The 19375-nt window shown below is 46.8% G+C and overlaps 1 protein-coding gene across 7 annotated transcripts in view; it reads left to right on the top strand.

Annotated features, from left to right (window-relative positions):
• Positions 1-19375, top strand: part of Vps13B (vacuolar protein sorting 13B) — a 121402-nt gene that overhangs the window by 36636 nt on the left and 65391 nt on the right. For all 7 annotated transcript variants that reach the window (XM_065435100.2, XM_065435097.2, XM_065435096.2 and 4 more), the window contains 5 exons: positions 658-872; positions 3975-4308; positions 15041-15155; positions 16173-16378; positions 17289-17604. In XM_065435100.2, the coding sequence (XP_065291172.2) occupies positions 658-872; positions 3975-4308; positions 15041-15155; positions 16173-16378; positions 17289-17604 (1186 nt within the window). The remainder of the gene's footprint in view (positions 1-657; positions 873-3974; positions 4309-15040; positions 15156-16172; positions 16379-17288; positions 17605-19375) is intronic.

Raw genomic sequence — 19375 nt, 5'->3', positions numbered from 1 at the left:
GCAAGTGCCGCAGTATGGGCTGCCACATTGACTCTGATTGAGAACTGGGAAGGGGATTGTCCAAGAATACGGGCCCCTACTTAAAGAATGCTGGTTTCAGTACCACCCACAAGTCATCACTTGCGAGAATTACAGGTAGTGCATGAATTTGTCTAATCTTCCTGCTTTTGGCTTCAAACATTCTTGTGGTGTTATTAGCGGTGCTTTAGCTTTTTAAGTTTCCAAGAAACAACATCTTTTTAAAAGTATAAATCCAATAACTCTCTGCACAGAGCAATACTCATTGCAAATGGTTGCACTTACAATGCAACATCTTGTTGAACATAATGAATTTGAGAAATTATAAAAGTCATTCGAAGTTGGAAGGGAGAAGCTTAGGCAAATCTGTGCACTTACCCATCATTCTCATGCTGGCTGAACTGCCATGCTTGCAGCTCCGATAGACGCTAGCATCAGAGTTCCCTCTAGCACTAGTAATTTTTGTAGAAAACTCTATGGTGTGCAGCACTTGTGCAAGAGTTGAAAGTACCCCAGAGTATCGTGTAAAATTGATACGTGACCAAGATAAAGGAGGGGCAAACAATCACAGAGAACATTATAAAATTCAACTGCCTTTTATTCGTGTACTCAAGCTTCCCTTCTTTCTTTTCTTTTTAGGGGAGCGATTTCCGTGGTGCGTGAAACTGAGTTCATGGGCAGCGTTTGAAGCTTGCAACCAGCACGTCCGCCACATGCTCAAGCCTGCTTCCCTGTCGTGCACAGTAGCGCTGACCTCCAGCCACAACCCTGAATCTCAGCCTAGGCTGCCTCAGCTCGGTCTCTGCATACACGTTGACGTTGAGCCTTTCCATCTCAGCGTTTCCAAGAAGCAGGTGCGGTTTGTTTGTGCAGTAGTGGAAGCTCAACAGGATGTGTTTTGTTTCATATCTTCATTTCGTTCATTCCCACCAGAAGGTATGTACAGTACGGTGCGGTGTTACAGTGAACACTCATTTACTGTTTCGCCACAGATTAATGCAGAATCTTGGCATGACAGTTTGCAGGCTATTATTCAAAGAGACCCTGAAATGATTTTGACGATTTTCTACAAACATACTGAGTCGTTAGAGTAGGTCCTTCTGATAATTAATTGATGCGTCTAAGTGCTTCACGTAAAGAGTGTAATTTATTATAAGGTTTTAAATATGTACATCGCTGCCGATCACAGTACACTGCTCGGCTGAATTTTCAGCCTTATGACCATTTAATGTAAATTGCCCTAATGATGCTAGTAGGGTGAGCTATCTGATTGGCTGCCCAGGGCATGTCATCAATCATTTTTCCAACGTTATGGTGAACAAATGTTGTTCATAATAGTTGTAACGTTAGTTAATTTGTTTCTATAAAAAGAAAGTGACAGAAATAAAATGTACAAGGACAATTTCTCCCTACACTTAAGCATTTCCAGCACAAAGCAAGTGTCAAGTTCTTGTGTTACAACGTGCTCCGTGTTGACGAGTGCTCCACGGTCAGTGTTGATCTCGATCTTTATTATTGCAAGCGTCATGGTTCGCCATTGTTACGTTGTGGGCTGCAAACGTAGCGACTGACAATATGTCAAGCTGCGACATCGAGTTCCTCTGCAAGGCAGCAGATGAGCGGAGTGGCTGCAGTGCATTGGACTGTCGCTATCCGATCGGCGCCAGGATTTGCGCATTTGCAGCCATCACTTTACGCCGGTGTATTACACCACAATAGTGTTTCACATGTCCAGTACTCGGGTAAACGCAAGCACAAGCAAGCTGGGCCTGGCCATTCGACTGTGCCGTTATGGTGCCGTTTTACGGGATGAGCAGAGGCGCAAACGTGAATGGTCTGCGCGGTGCAGCCACCTGGTAGCAAGAGCTCAACCAAACACAGTAGCTGTAACAAAGTCTATTCTTCTTTGCTGCTGGTGTGAATTTTCCTCCGGAGCTTCATTGGGAACACCTCGTTTTTGTACATGTTTAAAATGTTTTACACTTGGTTAGAGCAATATTAGCTCTTTGTTTGGCTGGTTAAGCTCTACACCACTGGGTGGCTGGGCCATGCAGGCCGATCAGGCCGCTCATGTACATCTACGCTAAAGCTCCTTCATCAGCTTGAGTTTATGCCTCCTTCCATCCGTCGAAAAGCCCATACTGCCTGTGGTTACCGGAATACCAGACACGCTCGGCGCTGCAATAGAATGCTCGAACACTTCGCTGCTCGCTGCTTCGATAGCTCTCACTTGGAGTCGACTGCCAAGGTGCTGGCGGAGAGGTTGGAGAGGCTTCGCACATTGCTTCTAGACAAACGGAAATAGACGACACAGCATGCCATCATGACACAGAGCCAGCGAAGGCAGAGCTTAGCCCCTATCACACGGCGAACGAATTGAGGAGAATATGCGTGGCTATGGAGGAGGGTAACTTGTAATCGTCTGTAGCTCTCTTAATACAAGACGCTTCAAACAAATTGTGGTGCGAATGATAAACTGTAGCTGTACCCTACGCGTCTACAAAATTTGTCCGAATCGTTTCAGGAGCCCTTTAATGCATAGATTTCAGCCTAATAATTTCCTTCAGCCATATTCGTTTCTTTCAATGAAGGAGAAGTTTTTCAGTGACGTTGGTGTAAATTGCCAGCTAGGTGTCCACTTTAAGAGTGTACTGTACTTAACACTTAAGTTAATGCAGTGTGTAAGCATAGTAGCCAGTATAAGGTCATAAAAATTATACATTCTGTCATTGTCTGATGTTGCTGGCAGTCCACATTGGTTTTTCACTCCTGTTTTATCCTCACAGTATTATTTCTATTTAATCGTTGCTATCTTCATGGCCTGTGATGGTAGAGTTGTTATGTTTTAGAGCATAGCTCTTAGGCACTCATTCCTGCAGCGAGCGTTGGCGTTGTCCCTCGTAGCCAAGCGAACGAGCACAGCGAAAGATGAAAGTGAACAAAGCGCGCAACATGGAAGGAAAGATGCGAGGAGGAAAGCGGAAGAGGAGGGTATGGCAAAAGGGTGAGAGAAAAAGCGTAGTGCGGCAATGGTGGCTACAAGATGGCGCCAGAGTAGCGCGCATTCTCTGGGAGGGCTGTCAGTGGCGGCTGCTGTGAATCGTGCCCACAGGTCACCCATGCGCTTTCTCTCACGATCCAGATTAGCGAAACAGTGGCACCACACTTTGCTCCGTTTCAACGTGCCGCACGATGCAGATTGCCTGTGCGGGCCAATATATCGCTAAATGAAGAGACGTATAGAGCTGTGCTCAAGTTTAGCATTAGGGAGTATCATAATTGTCTGTGAATTTTTCTTTGTTTGTATTTTACCAAGCATCTTCCATAAATTAAATTTAGTTCACTTTCAGTAGTCATCCTATTGGCATTCTTTGCCGTCTTCGTCGAATCTTATGTTTAGCTGCACTGTAGATAACACTTCTAGGAGAATAGAAACGTGTCATGCTGGAGTCTTGATAAGTCAGAAAAATTTCTAAACAGAAAGACAGGTTTGAAGTTACTCCATTAGCTCATTGTGATGTCATGAGATTTGGACTGTCTTCTCTGGACTAGCTAATAGGTTATCGATAAGGCGTGCTTATCATAACAAGGTGTGCTTTACACTTAGAAGGAACTTAGGACTCAGCCTATTGGGTTTTGAGGGCATTTTTTTTGCCAAGGCGGTCCAAACATCCAACAGTGCTTTGAAATCCATGACATATACTAATGGTTCAGCGTGGCAGCTCAGGTGTGAGAAAAAAAGAACTTTGTCCTTCATTTTTTTTTTTCATGAATAAGCATCCTTTGCTCAGGCAAGCTTTCTCAAATCTCGAGCGGGCTTCATGTCGCTGCAAAGAGAGTCAGAGCATGGTGGGAACCAGTCGAATGTATCACGAGTTTCAACCTATAATGCCTCTTTCAAGCTTTCTAAGCCTTGGCCTTTGCTCTTCTAACATCCATCATTTTTGTTCTTTCAGCTGAATGAAATTAGGCAGGTTCTGCTGTTCCTGGGGGCCATGCATTCAAACGCTTCCAACACAATGGCTTGGTTCCACCAGCCAGGGGCCAGAGTCCCTGAGTCCATGGGCTTGAGACCAATTCACCGGCAGACCTCGGCACCGAAGGGCCTGGGCCGAAGCTTAAGCCTGAGCGAGTCGGGTGAGAAGAATGTCACAACTCCTGTTGTGGCTGCCAGTCCAGTGACCAAGGCTGCCCTCGAAGTGCCTGCCCTGACGTTCTGGTTCCAGTGGACGTTGCCCAAGGTTGGAGTCAACCTCTTTGGCAAGAGTGGAGAGGGACCGTTGGCCAGACGTGAGTTGCTGGATGTAGTCTTGACACTTTTCTGAGTCTGCATCATAGTGAAAAAAAAAAGAAAAATGGAAAGCATGAGGAATTATTCGTTAAAATTAGGTAGATTGATTTCTAAACCAAGCTAGTGTAACGCTGCAGCTGCGGCCGCTGAGTGATGTAGGAGCAGTGAAAGTAGTCGCAAACAGTTTTGCAAGTACATTTGAATGTACAGTAGAATTTCAGGGATACGATGTCACGATCGACGACACGCCACACGTGGTCCCGAACTACCGCTTTATTTCCCGAACGCCAACCTTCCGCACCACATAACCACACTCCGAGTTCTCCCGTTTGGCACTCCCTCCCCGCACGCTCGCACGCTCTCGCCGCTGTCCTCTCCACACTCACGCCACCTGTTCGTCACTCAGTCAACTACCGTCGATCCCGCGCCTGGCCCCCGAGAACCGCGGCTCCTCGTCGCGGGTCTTGGGCTCGCTTGTCGCGGGTCTTGCGCGTCACAACTCTCCCCCCCCTCGAATCGTGAAGCTGTGCTGGTAGGGAGGAGCCATGGCTCATGGTAGAGCATCAACTGATCAGCATGGGCAGTAGTTCGATGACGTCCTGTAGCAGGATCACTCAAAACAAAGTTATTGTCACCTAATCGTTTGATTACACAATAAGGTCCACTTCGCCGCGGTGCCAATTTCGCCGAAACGCCCTTGGCCGCATCACTCAAGGTATGGGAATCCAGGAGCACAAGGTCACCCTCTTTGATGGTTGTTGGCCGACGATGACGGTCGTAACAGGATTTCTGCACCTTCCAAGCAGCTGCCTGATGTGACCGAGCATACTGGAGGGCCTCTCCAAGGCACCGCTGGAGTTCTGCAGCAAGTGCATGGTGTGCTGCTTTTGGAGGCTCTGTGTCCTCCTTGTCACTTGTAGGTTCCCATGGGGTGCGCAACTCGCGGCCGTAACACAACAATGCTGGAGTATATCCGGTGACAACACTCTCGGCAGTACGCATGGCAAGGGCGATCTCAGGTATATGCCGGTCCCAGTCTTTGTGGTTGGAGCAGTATGCCCGTAGACACTGCTTAATTGTTCCATTGTGGCGCTCCACCATTTGGCCAGCCGGCCGGTAAGGCACTGTGTGACGATCTTTGATGCCCCAGTGTTTCAAAAGGTTGCGCCATAGTGTGCTAACAAAGGGCTTGCCATTGTCACTGGTGATGGCCACAGGTGTGCCATGGCGGCAGAAAATTTGCACCATGCACTCCAGTATTTTTGCGCTTGTTGCTGCTCGTAGAGGGAAAAGCTCTGGGAACTTCGTAAATTTGTAAATAAATACCAGCAAGTATTTGTGGCCCCGGGGTGTAGATGGCAAGGGCCCGATAATGTCAACACTGAGCTCTTCCATGGGTGATGTTGCCCACTGACTGCTCATGAGGCCCTCTGGTTTCTTGCGCCGAGCTTTTGTGCGCTGACAGACAGTACAGCATTGCACATACTTTGATATGTCTGCTCGCATGCCCAGCCAGACGAATCGTGCAGCCACACGCCTCAGAGTTTTGAAAAATCCAGCATGGCCTGCAGTGGGATGGTCGTGGGCCACCTTCAGTGCCAGCTGCCGCAAGTGATTAGGTAACCATGCTACCTTCTGGTTGCCTCTTTGCTGAACCAGCAATCCGCTTGGCTGCAGTTCTGTTGTTTCGGCCAGATCACGAAAGAGGCGATGATCAGGGTCCGAACTTGGGAGGTGAGTCCCTTGGACCACTGCCTTCAGCTTTAAGAGGCGGTCATCACGAGCCTGTTCTTGTACCAGCTGTGTTGTGTCACTCAGCAGTGAAGAGTCAACCTCCGAGGCCACAGCTACTTCCTCAAATGTAATTTTGCCTTCAGGTTCTGGAGCAGCAATGGGGAACAGCGTCTCATGTAGGTTTTCACTTGGGTTGTCTTCACACTGGAGAGGGGCTCTACTCAAGGCATCAGCGGGTATGTTTGCCAGCCCTCGTCTGTGCTTGATTCGGCAGTTGAAGCCCTGCAGCCGAAGAACCCAACGCTTGACCCTGGGTGAAGCTTGGTCGGTATTAAACATCCATGCCAGGGAGGAGTGGTCACAGTGTATCTCAAACTCCGTAAATTCGAGATATGCCCTGAACTTGTCCACTGCCCAGACTACTGCCAGGCATTCCCACTCCTGGACATTATAATGGCTCTCGGCTGCTGTAAGGACTCTGCTAATGAAGGAAACAGGCTGCAGGCCATCAGGGCCAGCCTGCAGTAGCACAGCTGCAATGCCAATGCCACTTGCATCTGTCTCCACCACAAAGGGTCGATTTAGATCTGGGAGGCTTATAACAGCATCCTGAGCTAAGGCCTGCTTGAGTGCAGTGAAAGCCTGTTCTTGGCACTCCTCCCACTGCCATGGCTCGTTCTTCTTCAAAAGGTTGGTCAGTGAATGTGCCGTCAGTGAAAAGTGAGGGATGAAGTTTCTATAGTAGCCGGCAAGTCCCAGGAAGGCTTGCAGCTGCTTAACTGTACTGGGTCTTGGGTAGTCCAGCACTGCACGCACCTTGTCCTCATCTGGTCTGCACTGCCCAGGGGAGATGATGTGACCTAAAAACTTGAGGGACTGACGGCAGACCTGTACTTTATCTGGATTAATCGTAAGGCCAGCACCCTCAATGCGTTGTAGCACTTCCCTTACATGTTCAACATGTTTCTCCAGTGTCTCTGACAGGCACGTACCCAGGGGGGGGCCCGGGGGGGCCCGGGCCCCCCCCGAAATCAAGTGGCATACCCCCCCCCCCCCCCCCACACACACACAAACTCACGCCACCACTCCTCACACATTCCTAAAGCGCCACCAGATCAATGTTGAGACTTGGCAGCTATTAATCGGTCAGCATTATGCTGCCTTTTTCACTCCTTTTAAATGGCGGTAGTTATCGGCATCTCTTGTAATGTGAAGGACAGTTTTCTCATAGATTCCGCACCCATGCGATTAACTCGACATGCGTTCAGTTGTCACCATCTATTCAACCGTCACGCGCATAGCTGTTGCTTTTGTTAGTTCAACCTTCTTTGTTTAGGCTGATCCTGGGACCAGGAAAGGGATGCGGCTGTTACTGAGCGGGTCTGTACTCTCATGGAACGAGTTGCGGCCGGAGAAAACGCCAATTGCGTTTAACTTTTCCCTTTGCTTCATTATTTCCTTGAGTTACGGCTCGCCGCGAGGCTGTCAGACGCCCGCAACCATATATATACACGTGATGTGGGTTAGATAAGGTGGGAAATAAAATAATGTGAAAGTGCGTCCATCATGATACCCTGCAATAACCCTTAAAACCATAAGCAAGATGACTGTCGCCCGTCACCTCGTCTGTTTTTCCCTAATTGTATAACACTTTTCGTGCAAAACTGGCAACTGGAAACAAAAATCGCAAGGAGTTGAGAAATGAAGCGATCTACTAAGGGAGAGAGCCAAGGCAACAACCAAACTGCAAGGAAAAGCGAATAATAAAAAAAGTTCACCGTTGTTTAGGAGAATATTTATGGATCAACATCTTTTTATTTAAAAAGGAAGTAGAGAAAACGCTGCCGGAAGTGGAGAACAATTACTTGCTACGAATGACGCTTCTACAGTTATCGGTCGAACCGCCTCACGTAGCCACTTCTCTGCTGTGCTTATGTGGGTGTTTTTCTAGCCTTTCGCGGTGAGCGCAGTACATCTAGAATCGCAGAGTCCTGCGCTCTACGCGGTTGTGTCGGACTGGCGGCCGCACAGCGTTACGCAATTCGCGGAGCTGTCAAAACTGATCAACAAGGCGAAAATAACTGATATTCGAAACTATAACATGAGAAAGACTGAAGAAGCCGTAAAAAATGAACGCAGCCTGAAATCAGTAAAAAAGAATCCTTGCATGGGACAAACCATGATATATACACTAAAGGATAATATCATCAGCAATCTCGAAGATATAGTAAAAGCAGCGGAAAAAATTCTAAGCTGACCTGTATACAGTACTAAGAGGAGTCACGATACCTCACTAAGAAACAGTAATGAATAGGATACAGAAACTCTCCTATAACTAGCGATGAGATCAGAAGGGCCCTGCAAAAAATGAAACGATGAAGAGCGGGAGGAGAAGGTGGAATAACAGTCGATTTAATCAAAGATGGAGGAGACATAATGCTTGGAAAACTGGCGGCTCTTTATACGAAGTGTCTATCGACTGCAAGGGTCCCAGAAAACTGGAAGAATGCAGACATTAAACTAATCCAAAAAAAGGAGACGTTAAAGAATTGAAAAATTATAGGACCATTAGCTTGCTCCCAGTATTATGTAAAATATTTACCAAAATAAACTCCAATAGAATAAGGGCTGGATTTGTCAACCAAGGAAACAGGCTGGCTTCAGGAAGAGATACATTACAATGGATCACATCCATATCATCACTCAGGTTATCGCGAAATCCGCAGAGTACAATAAGCCTCTCTACGTGGCTTATATAGATTACGAAAAGGCATTTGATTCAGTAGAGATACCAGCAGTCATAGAGGCACTACGTAATCAAGGAGTACAGAACGCTCACGTAAAAAGCTTGGAAAATATTGCTACATGCGTGTGGTATTTGTTTGTTTTAACAAGGCGCGTGGGCGCCATCACTCCAGAAAAGAGCAGGAAGAACGAACTGGGCTCGCGCTGTGAATCTAACCGGTCAGCGCGCTGCAACCGTTGTTGTAAATATAAACTGTAAGTAGTTTCTGGTCTTACTGACTTTTCCTTCGCGTAAGAATATCTACAGAGGTTTTACAGCTACCTTAATTCTACATAAGAAAAACAGAGAGATACCTATAGAGAAAGGGGTCATACAGGGAGACACAATTTCTCCAAAGCTGTTCACTGCGCCCTTAGAAGAATTCGAGCTATTAAACTGGAAAGGCTTACGAGTAAAGATCGACGGCAAATATCTCAGCAACTTTCGGTTTGCTGATGACATTGTTCTATTCAGCAACAGTGCAGACGAGTTACAACAAATGATTGGAGACCTTAACTGAGAGAGTGTCAGAGTGGGGTTGAATATTAATATGCAGAAGGTGAAGATAATGATAAATAGCCGGGCAAAGGAACAACACATCAGGATCGCCAATCGGCCACTAGAGACTGTGAAGGAGTTCGTTTGCCTAGGTCAATTAATCACAGGGGACCCTGATCATGAGAAGGAAATTCATAGAAGAATAAAAATAGGCTGGATCGCATACGGCAGACATTGCCAGCTCCTGACTGGAAGCTTACCATTATTATTGAAAAGTAAGGTGTGCACTCAGTGCATTTTGCCAGTGCTGACATATGGGGCAGAGACTTGAGATCAAGTTAAGAACCGTGCACAGAGCGATCGAACGAAAATTGCTAGGCATAACGTTAAGAGAGAGAAAGTGAGCGGTTTGGATCAGTGAGCGAACGGGTACAGACAATATTCTAATTGACATCAAGAGAAAAAATTTAGCTGGGCAGGTCATGTAATGCGCCGGTTAGATAACCATTGGACTATTAGGGTTACAGAATGGGTACCAAGAGAAGGGAAGCGCAATAGAAGACGGCAGAAAACTATAGATGGTGCAATGAAATTAGGAAATTCGCGAGTGCTAGTTGGAATCGGTTGGCGGCAGGACAGGGGTAATTGGAGATCGCAGGGAGAGGCCTTCGTCCTGCAGTGGACATAAAACAGGATGATGATGATGATGATGATGATGATGATGATGATGATGATGATGATGATCATGATGGTGGTGGTGGTAGTGGTGGTGGTGGTGATGATGATGATGATGATGGAGGTGGTGGGCCCCCCCCCGAAAAAAAATCCTGGGTACGTGCCTGGTCTCTGAGTATACAAGGACATCATCTAAAAATGCCATAGCAAAGTGGTGATTGATTCCCTGCAGCACCCGGTCCATTAGGGTTTGAAAAGTTGCTGGACCGCCTGCCACCCCGAAGGGCATCCTCGTAAATTCAAATGTACCTTGATGGCAAATGAAGGCCGTTTTAGCTATGTCAGCCTTGCAAACAGGAATTTGGAAAAACCCTTGGGAGAGATCAAAGCTGGAAAACCACATTGCTCGGCCCAACTGCGCTAGCAGCCAGTCTGTTCGAGGCATTGGGTAGGCAGGTACTAGGGTGCGTGCATTTAACGGACGGTAGTCCACAGCGAGCCGGTAGCCTCCAGACTTCTTTGCAACGAGCACTGGGGCGCTAGTCCACGGGCTGGTGCTTCGTCTTATAAGGCCCTGTTGTAGGAGGTCATCCACACAGCCCTCAATGAACTTCTGCTTCTTCGCATTCACTGGACGTAGCTTGCATCTCACGGGCGCACTGTCCCCCGTGTCAATGCGGTGCTGAGCCAGGGTGGTACATCCCGCAACTGTAGTAAGCAGATGGCTAAAGTCATCGAGAACTTTACTCATGCTTGGGTGTAGTTCCCTGGTGCCAGCCTGATGCATGTTCTCTATGCCTGGAACTACAAGCACTTCTTCAAAGAGGCTGTGCAAGTGGTACGACTCTCCATCTTCTATTGCAAGTGCTGTCGCTGGGTCCTTTTTGCGCTTAGCAAATGGCACCATGCACTGTGGATCGGTTCCAATCGTCCACCCACCCAGCGATACATGTAAAGAGATGCCTGTTGCTGTTAAAAAATCTCTGCCCAGCACAATGTCCCGACACAAGTCTGGCACACACAGGAAGCGTTGATTGCGGCTGCTTGTGGCCCACTTTATTTTGCATTTGAGGGAAGTCGTTGACTGAGACCAACCTGTTGCCAGGCGGAGTGCTTGTTCCTGTGTCTTTGGTTTGGCGCCCGCCTCGACCGCTACCCTTACCGCCGGCAATCCAAGCAAGCTCACACTCGAGCCTGTGTCCAGTAGGGCCTGGAACGTCGTCCTCCCGATCTGCACTTCCAGGAGAGGCTCCTTGTTGCCGGCCAAGGCCGCTACTTGCAGCGCAGTCTCGTAGGTGCTTGCCGGTGCAGCACCTACCGTCCCCCGTTTCCCGTACACTGAGAGCGGATATGTCCGATCCCGTTGCATTGGTAGCAGCGGGGTGGGCCGCCACGCCGACCTGTAGGGCACTCGCGGGCCATGTGACCGACGCCTCCGCAGCGATGGCAGTTGAATCCTCTCTGGTCACGCGGCTGGTACCTTTGCTGCTGTGACGGCGTTGGGAGATGTGGCGTCCTTGTGGCGAATGCGGCCAACCCGTGCAATTGGTCTCGGTGGTAGGAGGGCTGTATCGCCGCGGGGTGCAACGGCCAGGGGGATGCCGCCGGCGGATACTGGAACGGCGCGGCAGCCGCTGTGATCAACCCTCCGGGTTGTGTTCCCGGCACGCCGGCCACGTTTATAGTCGATTGGAAGGCCAAGTCTCTCGCGACTTGGTCAGTCGGGGGTGGTGGTGGCTTGTACTGCATGCGCCTCCAGAAACGCTCCATGAGACCGTCAGCGGCCTTCGCCAACTCCGCGAGACTGCTGAACTGTCTTCCCTCCACCAAATCCTGGAGTTGCGGGTGCATCTGCCGCAGCACGCGGTCAACCTTTTCCGACTCGGGCACTTCGCCGCCAATCCGGTCGTAGTAGGCCGCGATGGTATATATAAATTCCTTTAAATTTTCTTGGGGATGTTGCGTCCGGTGCTCCAGCTCTTGTTTCAAGCGGCGCTTCGCGTCAATGGAGGAGAATTCCGCAATAAACGCCGCAGTGAACTCCTCCCACGACGCAAACGATTTCACGAAACGCCACCACAACTTCGCGCTACCTTCCAGCGCAGCAGGCACAATGTGCGTAAGCCTTTTGTCAGCTGCGACACCGCTGACCAAACAAAACGTTTCAAGCCGGTCCAAAAATTCCTCGGGGGACTGATGGTCGTTGAACCCCTTAAACCTTGGAGGCTGACCTCCTGTGGAGCGCGGAGCGCAGTCGCTCGCCGGTTGAACCGCCGCCGCCGTTGTCGTAGAACCCATAGGCGCTGCCTCGGCCGCCATCAGTCTTTGTCTGACAGCTGCCGCGATTTGCTCGCGTTCCATGGTGGATCCGCTCGTCTGCCCCAGCAGATGCTGTACCAATTGTTCGGGAACGTCCACTGTCTCCATGTCCACGTAGATCCCGGACGAGCCCCCACTTGTCACGATCGACGACACGCCACACGTGGTCCCGAACTACCGCTTTATTTCCCGAACGCCAACCTTCCGCACCACATAACCACACTCCGAGTTCTCCCGTTTGGCACTCCCTCCCCGCACGCTCGCACGCTCTCGCCGCTGTCCTCTCCACACTCACGCCACCTGTTCGTCGCTCAGTCAACTACCGTCGATCCCGCGCCTGGCCCCCGAGAACCGCGGCTCCTCGTCGCGGGTCTTGGGCTCGCTTGTTGTGGGTCTTGCGCGTCACAACGATCATGCCTGATACGAATTTCAAGGTGATACAAATTTTTCAAAGGTCCTGGCCTAAGTTCATTAGCTTAAAACATGTGAAAGTTTGGATGTTGAGAACAACTTTTCGTGCTGTGGTGGATGATACTATTAATTGAGCTGCCTCCACAATCCCTGGCAGAGCTGGCAAAGATGCTCCAATTTCAATATTATTTCCAAAGTGTGGGACAGAATAATTGAGCCTCCCAGTTACTTTTGTGCTTCAATGCATGAAAGAGCGCTTTGTTAAAGAAAGTAAGTGTAACAACATTAAATTTTTACGGCGAGTTTGATGGCGCACATCTCCAAACTGTCGTCATTCTGGAAATTTGTTTCAAGTAGATAAGCCTTGCAAACTCACCAGCTGCAATTCTTAAATTGCAATACATTTAAACCTCAATATAACGAACTTCACTATAACAAAATTTTTGATATAACGAAATATTTAACTATTCATAACCTCTTGTCCAGAGAACACCACGTATCTAGAACTTCGATATAACGAAGTGTGTTTGTATGCGATTTCAAGGTAACGAAATTTTGCTTCCATCGCAAAGAAATGCCGAGACAACAAATGAAAATTTCCGCAGATGCTGGTGGTCAAATGATTTAATTACAAGCGGCTGCTTGAAAATGCACCTCTCAAATCACTCAAAGCGTGACAAGAGCAACCGCCGAAGTGGAATCGCATCATGTTCCTTACGAAGTCCAACTGCAATAAGATGCTATCGTGCCCCACGCACTTTGTGCTTTAGGTGTGAGTGGAAGTGTGCGAGGGTGAGACAAGAAAAATGGTGGCTTCACAAGTGCTGCCTTCCCATCCGAGCAAAGGAAAAGAAGGGGGGGGAGCGAGCTCGCAGTAACCCAATCAAGTGCTGAGACAGCGTGGCATCATGTAAGCTGTCCTCCTGCGCATTCTAATATTGAACGTTGCATAAGCTTGAGTGTTGGTGACTCACTGGAATGACAGACAGGCAAAGTGTTCACTGCCCGCACTTTTCATGATAGCATCGTCCCAGTGCGGGTGACGCTATCTGCTGTGGGGGCGGAGTGCACATGCAAGCGTGGCTGGCTTCGTTTAACTCGTACCGCCGATGTGAAGATACGGTTGACGTAGTATGAAACCGTATAATTTGTTGCCAACACCCAAATTCATCAAAATTAATTGTTTTCTCATTCAAATTTGCTTTTTTCGTTTACCCAGTAGCTCGGAAAATTCTGAGGCCCCTTTCCATGTAAGCAAAATCAATCGGTGATTGTACTTAATTGCATAAAAGGTAGAATTTCAATTCAACAAAATTTCAATATAACGAAGCAAATTACCAATTTCACCCACTTCGTTATATAGAGGTTTAACTGTATGTGCCGTAATGTAATTAATTCAAGTTATAATTAGGGATTTGCTTTAATTCATTGAGTATGTGTTTTGACTTCTTGGACAAGTAATGTCCGCCTCTCTGAGTAACCCAGCTCAAGGACGAATTATTTTATCTGAAGCAGGCTATTTTTAGAAATTCCGTAAAACTGAAAAATTATCACCTGGTATGTCTGTGCAGTGCATCTCAATGTGAATGTAACTACTAATATGAAGTATTTTTGTAGCTCTTACCATAACAAAGAACACGACTTAAGTCTATCAGCTATCACTTGAATTTGCTACAAAGAGACAAGCCTAGACGTTATAATTAGCAATGCTAGTTTCAAGAATTTTTACACTTGCATAATCAAATTCATTCAAGTTTTCAAAGTGTTTAGACTAATAGCACGAATGCAACATTTAGACACCAATGAAGAGAAAGGACAAACACGGCGCTGACTTTCATTTATACTTTTTGAAACAGATGCTTTCATATGGTTCACAGGAAAACTACAAAAAAGCATGTGACTATTGAAATGAAATATGTCCAACCAACTAGCACAAACCTGTACCCTGTTTTTGAATTGCTTGTAACTGAGCATAGAAGCAAAAGATTTTGTGCAATTGTTGAATGTATTAGGTTACATGATGAGTGCAATCATGATGCAATAAGGAAAAAAAGAAGAGCATGTTTGTGAGCAAGATTAGTTGATAACTTAGAGAACACCTGTTTAAATGAAACAGAACTGCATTTGTGGATGTGGTAGTGCCAAAGTATGTGTCATTTGCACATGCCAGTGGACAAGAAAAATATTTTGACGGTGTCATTGTTCCCATATGCTGAAAATATTCTTGTGTGATAAATTATGTTACTTTATAGGACCGTTTACTTTGAGTTCCTTCCACTAAACCACTTTTTTTCTTGCACCCATGCTAGACGTCTGGCTTCAGCTTGAAGCTGAGGATGTGACCGCATCTCTGGATGTCCAAGAAGTGTATTCAAAAGTCAAGCTGAAGACGTCTTCCTTCAATATCAGTTGCTTCCAAAAAAGGTTTGTCCCGTAATTTAAATGTGCGTCTCCTGCTCACATGTTTTCTATCTGTGATGCTTTTCTGCTCACTTTCCCTGTTATGCCTCTCTTCACCAGCTTAGTAGGGATACTGAGAGTCGACGACATATTCGAGCTAGAAAATGGTTTCATACTGCGGTGTTTTTGGATGCAAAATAAAGTGAAGTGAGAGCCAGACAGAAATACAGTCAACGTCTGATTTTTCTAATTTCCTAGGGGCCGCATTTTTGCCATTCCACCGTTGGTCTGACTGCAGTGCACAAATGTATTTGTGCATGCTGGCACCTTCCCTATTAATGTGAACATATCTGCAATCAATAAACTTGTTAACAAGGACACTTTTTTTTGTCCTGGTTTTCATATTATTTTGCATCCCATTACAATTGGTATGAACCAACTAGCCCAGCAACAAGCAGTGATACACTCATATTGCATTTATGCAAATGTAATGCAATTTTCTCTCTCTTTTTTTTTCGTAACCTTCAGCCTCGAGGTGCACCCTGCAACATATACAGAAATGTGGTACAAATAGTACAAAATAAGAATGTATTTACTGCGTTGGGATTTACTGGCAGGCATGTGAGCTATTGAAGAAAGTCTACCCTATGTTCACACGAAAATGTGTAAATTTATTTTCTCAGCATGCAAATTACAAGAAGGCAATGCGGAAAACTTTGGCAATATCTAGGCATTTTGTTATTTCATATCGTTCATGATTGGTAAGGAGCAACTAAGCAGAGACGAGGAATAGATCGAGCAACCTACAGTGGATTGGTTATAAGTGTTCGCTTGTACCCTTTCTCTTTATCCAATACCTTGACTGTAGTTTCTGCATGCAGCATCAGGTCGTGTTATGACTATAATAATATTTTTTCTTATTTTCCTGACCTCTAAAAGTCTGCTGTGTCATTATTGATGGTCCTGCTATCCAGCAAATATGGCATGTTTGCCACTGATTTTGAAGCTTTTTTTTTTTTACTTGTGTCTTTGTTGTACCAGTCCAAATTCACCGACATCAACATGGGAAGCTGGACCATACGAAGGCGTGGTGTTTAGCTGCACCGAGAAGCTCAACCGCCAGACTGGTACGAGCAAGATGATGGCCACCTCGTCTCCCTTGAGCCAGCACAAGCAGGCCGACTTCTTGAACCTGACATGGACGTCCGCTCTGTGCGCCCATGTTCGCAGAAACATCCACAAGTCAAGTGAGTCCCAGCTTATTAACACAAATTCTACAGAGATCTGCATACTCACAGACTGGTTACATGCATGTTGTGTGCTATTGACCTAAATTAAATTTGAAGAAGTGTAATTCAAAATACAACAGCACGATTTTGGATGTGGACATCAAACAAAGAGCAGATAAAAATAAGTGATGTCCTTTTCTTTCAGCCATGCAAAAACAACTAGCCCAATCTTTGACGTTACTGAGGAAGTGTCTATGGTTTGAGGGCAGAGGTGTTTATCAGGGGTTAGAGTCAGTTGGTGTGATGTACAGTATCATGCTTGTTTGCTTTAATTTATCACATTGCCACCAGGTTATCTTGTTTGTTTGTTTGCTTGTTTGCAGTTTTCGTATCATCACCCAGGCATTACAACAAGAAGGGGGGGGATACAAAAATGCACTAAAAGGGTGTCTAGTACATGGTATTTGCCCTAGCAGCTGCTGTTATCACAGGAAGTTATTACAAAAAATAATGACGAAAGCTTGTGATGAACATCTCTTAGGGCCCAGCCCATTCACGCAAACGATTAGCAGAGGTCGTGCAACTGACCACTGGCCACCAAGGAGTGACTCATGGTGACTGGTGTTCTCATAGGCAAGCTTGACCTGCTTGTCACCACACCGGAATATCTCACAATTTTAGCAGCTTTGTGACTCCAATTGCAGAGCTGAAAAATCGAGCAGTGAGCAACTAACCCAAAATGATCACATTATGACCAAAATGGCCATTTCCAGCCTCCTCAACTTGCTGGCATTAATTACCTTCTTCAAGGTGGCGTGACGCCACTGGCAAAATTAATTAAACCGTCCCAACTGGAAATGCTTGAGCGAAATGTGTGACCATTTGCTCGCTTGTGTCTGTTTTATGTCTAGCTTTTTTTTCTTCCCAGGAAAAGAGTTCACTCCCTTGACAGAAGCTGAGAAGCAGGCTCTGAAGCCACATTTTCTCAGCGAGGTTGATTTAAAACTGGCTCCCCTGGATGTGGTGCTGCACACGTGTGTCGCCGGCGTTGTGGCTGATATGGCTGTGCCAGTTCAGAGCCTCCTGGAGCTCCTGTGGACGCCAGCAGCCAGTGTTCCTTCAAAGGGCCAGTCCTCCAAGCCAGCAGGCTGGGATTTAAACAGCAGGGCACTGCCGCTTGTCTACGTCTCTTCAGGAACCATCCGCATTTTCCTTCCTGAGGACGATAACAGAGAATCTGAGAGGTGAGTGCTTCTTTCCTATAATTCAGAAGGTTCCTCTGAGGCATAATACAAATTACAACACAAATACAAGAAAGGCGTCACACGGGCATGAACAAACTTGTTTCGTGGACAAAGTCTAGCAAGGACCAATGAAATGGCCCATGTATTCAGCGTTGCCAAGTCAGGAGGGCAGTTCATACAAAGATTGGTTGCTCTGAGGTGCCACAGGTGTGCTTGCTGTAGCTTCATGTATGACCACTGCAAGTGTGTCATATTCACTGCATTTACAGAGTTGGCGCAGAATGAGCACGAGGACACAGTATGCTGCTGTGGCCAGTGGATGGTCACGGCCAATGTAAGTGCAGACATGAAGTCTTGATCAAGATGCATGGAGTTTGGAAAAAAAAGAAAAGAAAAGAAACAGAAAGCACGATTCTGTGCAGTCAGCCACAAAAGTATACAAGAGCACGAGTTCCATAAACAATTGTGGATTTCTGCTTTTTTAAGGCATGGCATTTTAATTTAATGGATCACTGTGTAGGTCGCAAGAACTAGTACACATAGAAAGTTTCAATTCGAGGCTGTGTCTAAGCTTCATGGGAATTCGTCTTTTTTTTTTTTTGTACGAGGGTTGATTCAGAAATAAGGTTCCCATTAATTTTAGAAATAGACAACATTGTTTATTCTCATACAAATTTACATCATTGGAAAGATGAAACATTGCTCTAACTTTCTACATAATCGCCATCTTTTACTACGCATTTTTATAGACGGTGCTCCAATTTCTGTATACCAATGTCGTAGAACTCTGCCGCCAACTCGTTGAGGAAGCGTTTCACTTCTTCTTTGACTGCATCGTCGCTGCAAAAGCATTGGCCACTCAAATGTTCCTTTAACTTGGGGATCAAGTGATAATCACTAGGCATGATATCTGGACAGTACGGTGGGTGGGGCATGACAGTCCACCCAAAGTTTGTCAAACGTTCCTGGGTTTGATGGGAGACGTGAGGTCAGGCGTTGTCGGGAAGCAGCGTTACACCGGCTGCCAGTCGTCCTCGCCGTCAGTTCTGGATGGCTCACTGGGTTTTCTTAGTGTTGCACAATAACTGTCTGAGTTGACTGTTGTCCCACGTTCCATGAAATTGATCAGCAGTATCCCCTTACGATCCCAAAAAACACTGGCCGTGACTTTGCCAGCAGTATGAGTTTGTTTGAACTTCTTTGCGACTGGTGACTCTGGGTGACGCCATTGTTTGGATTTTTGTTTTGTTTCGAGAGTGAAAAGGAACACCCACGTTTATTCTCCTGTAACAATGGACTCCAACAGTCCTTTATCTTCTTGACACTTTTGAAGAAACTGGCGAGCACAGTCAAGGCGTTTCTCCTTATGGACTGATGTCAACAGCCGCGGTACCCATCGAGCACAACACTTGGATATGATACCCCAATTTTTCAGTCAAAGCTCTTTCCACTGTACCGTAAGAACTCCCAGGAATCTGAGCAACAAGTTCACGGAGGGTGATCCTCCGGTTTTGAAGCACTTCGCGTTGGACCATCTCTATAACCACCTCCGAAACTGACGGTCTTCCACTCTGTTCTTCATCGTGGGCTTCCTTCCGACCGGCACTTAACTCCCTGCACCACTTTTGGACGTGTGGAATGGACATACACTTGTCACCATACACATCTGTCAACTGACGATGAATATCCACGGTGGAGTCCCTTTGGCATGCAAAAAGTTAATTACGGAATGAATCTCGCACTTGGCGGGATCAACAATGGGAACCTCCAT

Source organism: Dermacentor albipictus, chromosome 7 (genome assembly GCF_038994185.2).
Source record: "Dermacentor albipictus isolate Rhodes 1998 colony chromosome 7, USDA_Dalb.pri_finalv2, whole genome shotgun sequence".
In the NCBI taxonomy this organism is placed as follows: Eukaryota; Metazoa; Arthropoda; class Arachnida; order Ixodida; family Ixodidae; genus Dermacentor; species Dermacentor albipictus.
The sequence above is the reverse complement of the archived record's forward strand: the minus strand, read 5'-3'. Positions and strand labels throughout refer to the sequence as shown.